A 2000-nucleotide genomic window follows, 5' to 3' on the forward strand; every position below is an offset into this window, starting at 1 on the left:
TTGTACAACATTCAAGTCAAATTCATTTGGCCGCTGACTCATCTTCACACGATGGCTGGCTGTATCTCTCTGAAAAGTCACAGAAATCTATGAGGATGATAAGAGAAGTCGGGGAGAGCGGAGAGCACGAGCCAGGCTAGATTCCACCGGGTTCAGCCCACGCATCCAGCGGCGGGGTCGGGTGTGCTTTGAAAGTTTGACATTTGCCGATTTCAGTCCCGTGAGGGTGGTTGGAAGCAGATAATGGAGCGGACAACCAAGAACGCCAAAGGAAGGCCCACACCGTCACACGACTCTGAAGCAGAACGCACGTGACTGACTGTCCTTCGAAGAAATCCACCAGCCACCCGCATGCAGTTAGAGATCACCCTCATCTTTGACTCTGTCTTCAGGAGGTTTAGCAAGCAGCCCTTTGCTACACAGTCAAAACCACTCACCATCTGGTCAGGACCTGCCCACTGCCCTCCCCGACAGCTATCTACTCCTTACTATTGAAGGGTCCTTGTTGACGTTTGCCCTAGAACTTTCAGTGTTCCCTACATTGCTTCTGAAAGCACCTTGAACTAAACAATGGGACTGGACTGGAAATTCAGTATTTGAAAGAGAGTCCCTTTTCACTGACTAGAACACACACTGACTGAGTATCTACTCTATTCTAAGCCCCGGATGTGGGCTGGGACAGCGTCTTGGAAAACCAGCGATGATCACAGGAGGGGATTTGGATCAATGACATGATTCAACTGGAGGGGTTCAACAGGGGGCGGGCACCTGGCTGCACCAGGTGCTGGGCTCTAAGTAGCAGCTGCCCTCAGCAGGCTAACCTGGATCTTAGGACTCTTTTGGTAGTTGGGAGAACACAGATCCAACGAGGTTCTCCGTGCGGCCTTCGCTGCGCCAGGTGCGGGGCTGGCAGGATGAGCCTCGGAGAGCCGGCCCCCCCTTCACAGTCCCTTGTTGAAGAGCACGCGCTGCAGCTCAGGACGGGCCTCGTGGATCTTGGCTTGCAGGTCAGCCTCCAAACTTGTCACAGACATGGAACTGGCGTGAGGGAGGAAAGACAGAGTTTTCACACAGTCAGAGGTGGGAACCAGAGTTAGAGGAACAGGGAGAAGGGATCCCAAATTTTGGGGCTGGGCAATAGAGTCCACTTCCAGTGGCTGGAAACGGAGGCGCTTATTCCTTTCCGAAAACGAACCGCTGTTAAGAATTGAAAGCGTGCAGCACAGGGACCCAATACCAAGGTGTCTTTTTCTTTCTCATGTTATGGAAGGCTTAAAAACCATACAGGGCGTTCAAGGCCACGAAGTGAGTGATGCTCAGATGCCACTGGCTTGGGCAAAGCAATCGGTGGTAATGGCATTTCCCAAGGAAAGTAAAACAAGTTGAAAGGACATGCATCCTCAAAAGGAGCCCTGGTGTTGTAGTGGGTAATGCATTGGGCTGCTAACCACAAGGTCGGCAGTTCAAGGCTACCAACCCCTCCTCAGGAGGAAGATGAGGCATTCCACTCTGGTAAATAGTTAGTCTCGGAAACCCACAGGGGCAATTTTACTTGGCAATCAATGAAAAGTTTCCTATCACTATGGATGTCATGGGGTCACCTGTCCTTGTAGATGACATGGTTTTCCATTTGGGAAACCTCTAGTCTACATCCTGTTTAAAAATGAAGCTTATTAGTGCACTTTCTTTTCATTGATCTGTTTGAGTGCTTGTTTTTCTCTGATTCTTTCTTTTTCTTGCTTTTCAGTTGCAAAGAATACAATTAGTCATACTCCTTGGTCCCTAGTACACTTTAATAAAATACATCCTGACCCTGCTATATTTTATTATAATTTAAAATCCTTTAAAATTTGTTTTATTTATTGGATTGACAGAGTGAACATTCATGAATGCACTGCCCCAATCATACCAATACATTATATCTCTTTCCCAGGATTTTTCTAAATTCATCATTTAGTGGTGGCGCTATGGGTTAAGTGCTAGACTGCTAACCACAAGGT

At 48.1% G+C, this 2000-nt stretch overlaps 1 protein-coding gene across 2 annotated transcripts in view; it reads right to left on the reverse strand.

The window, feature by feature from the left end:
• Positions 1-6: 6 nt before the first annotated feature.
• Positions 7-2000, reverse strand: part of SFXN1 (sideroflexin 1) — a 68509-nt gene continuing 66515 nt past the window's right edge. For both annotated transcript variants that reach the window (XM_045284879.1, XM_004696802.2), the window contains exon 11: positions 7-1038. In XM_045284879.1, coding sequence (XP_045140814.1) covers positions 942-1038 — 97 coding nt within the window. In that variant the 3' untranslated portion in view covers positions 7-941. The remainder of the gene's footprint in view (positions 1039-2000) is intronic.

The sequence above is a fragment of the Echinops telfairi genome, unplaced genomic scaffold (assembly GCF_000313985.2).
Source record: "Echinops telfairi isolate 266 unplaced genomic scaffold, ASM31398v2 ScPeMD7_7469;HRSCAF=8507_0, whole genome shotgun sequence".
Lineage (NCBI taxonomy): Eukaryota > Metazoa > Chordata > Mammalia > Afrosoricida > Tenrecidae > Echinops > Echinops telfairi.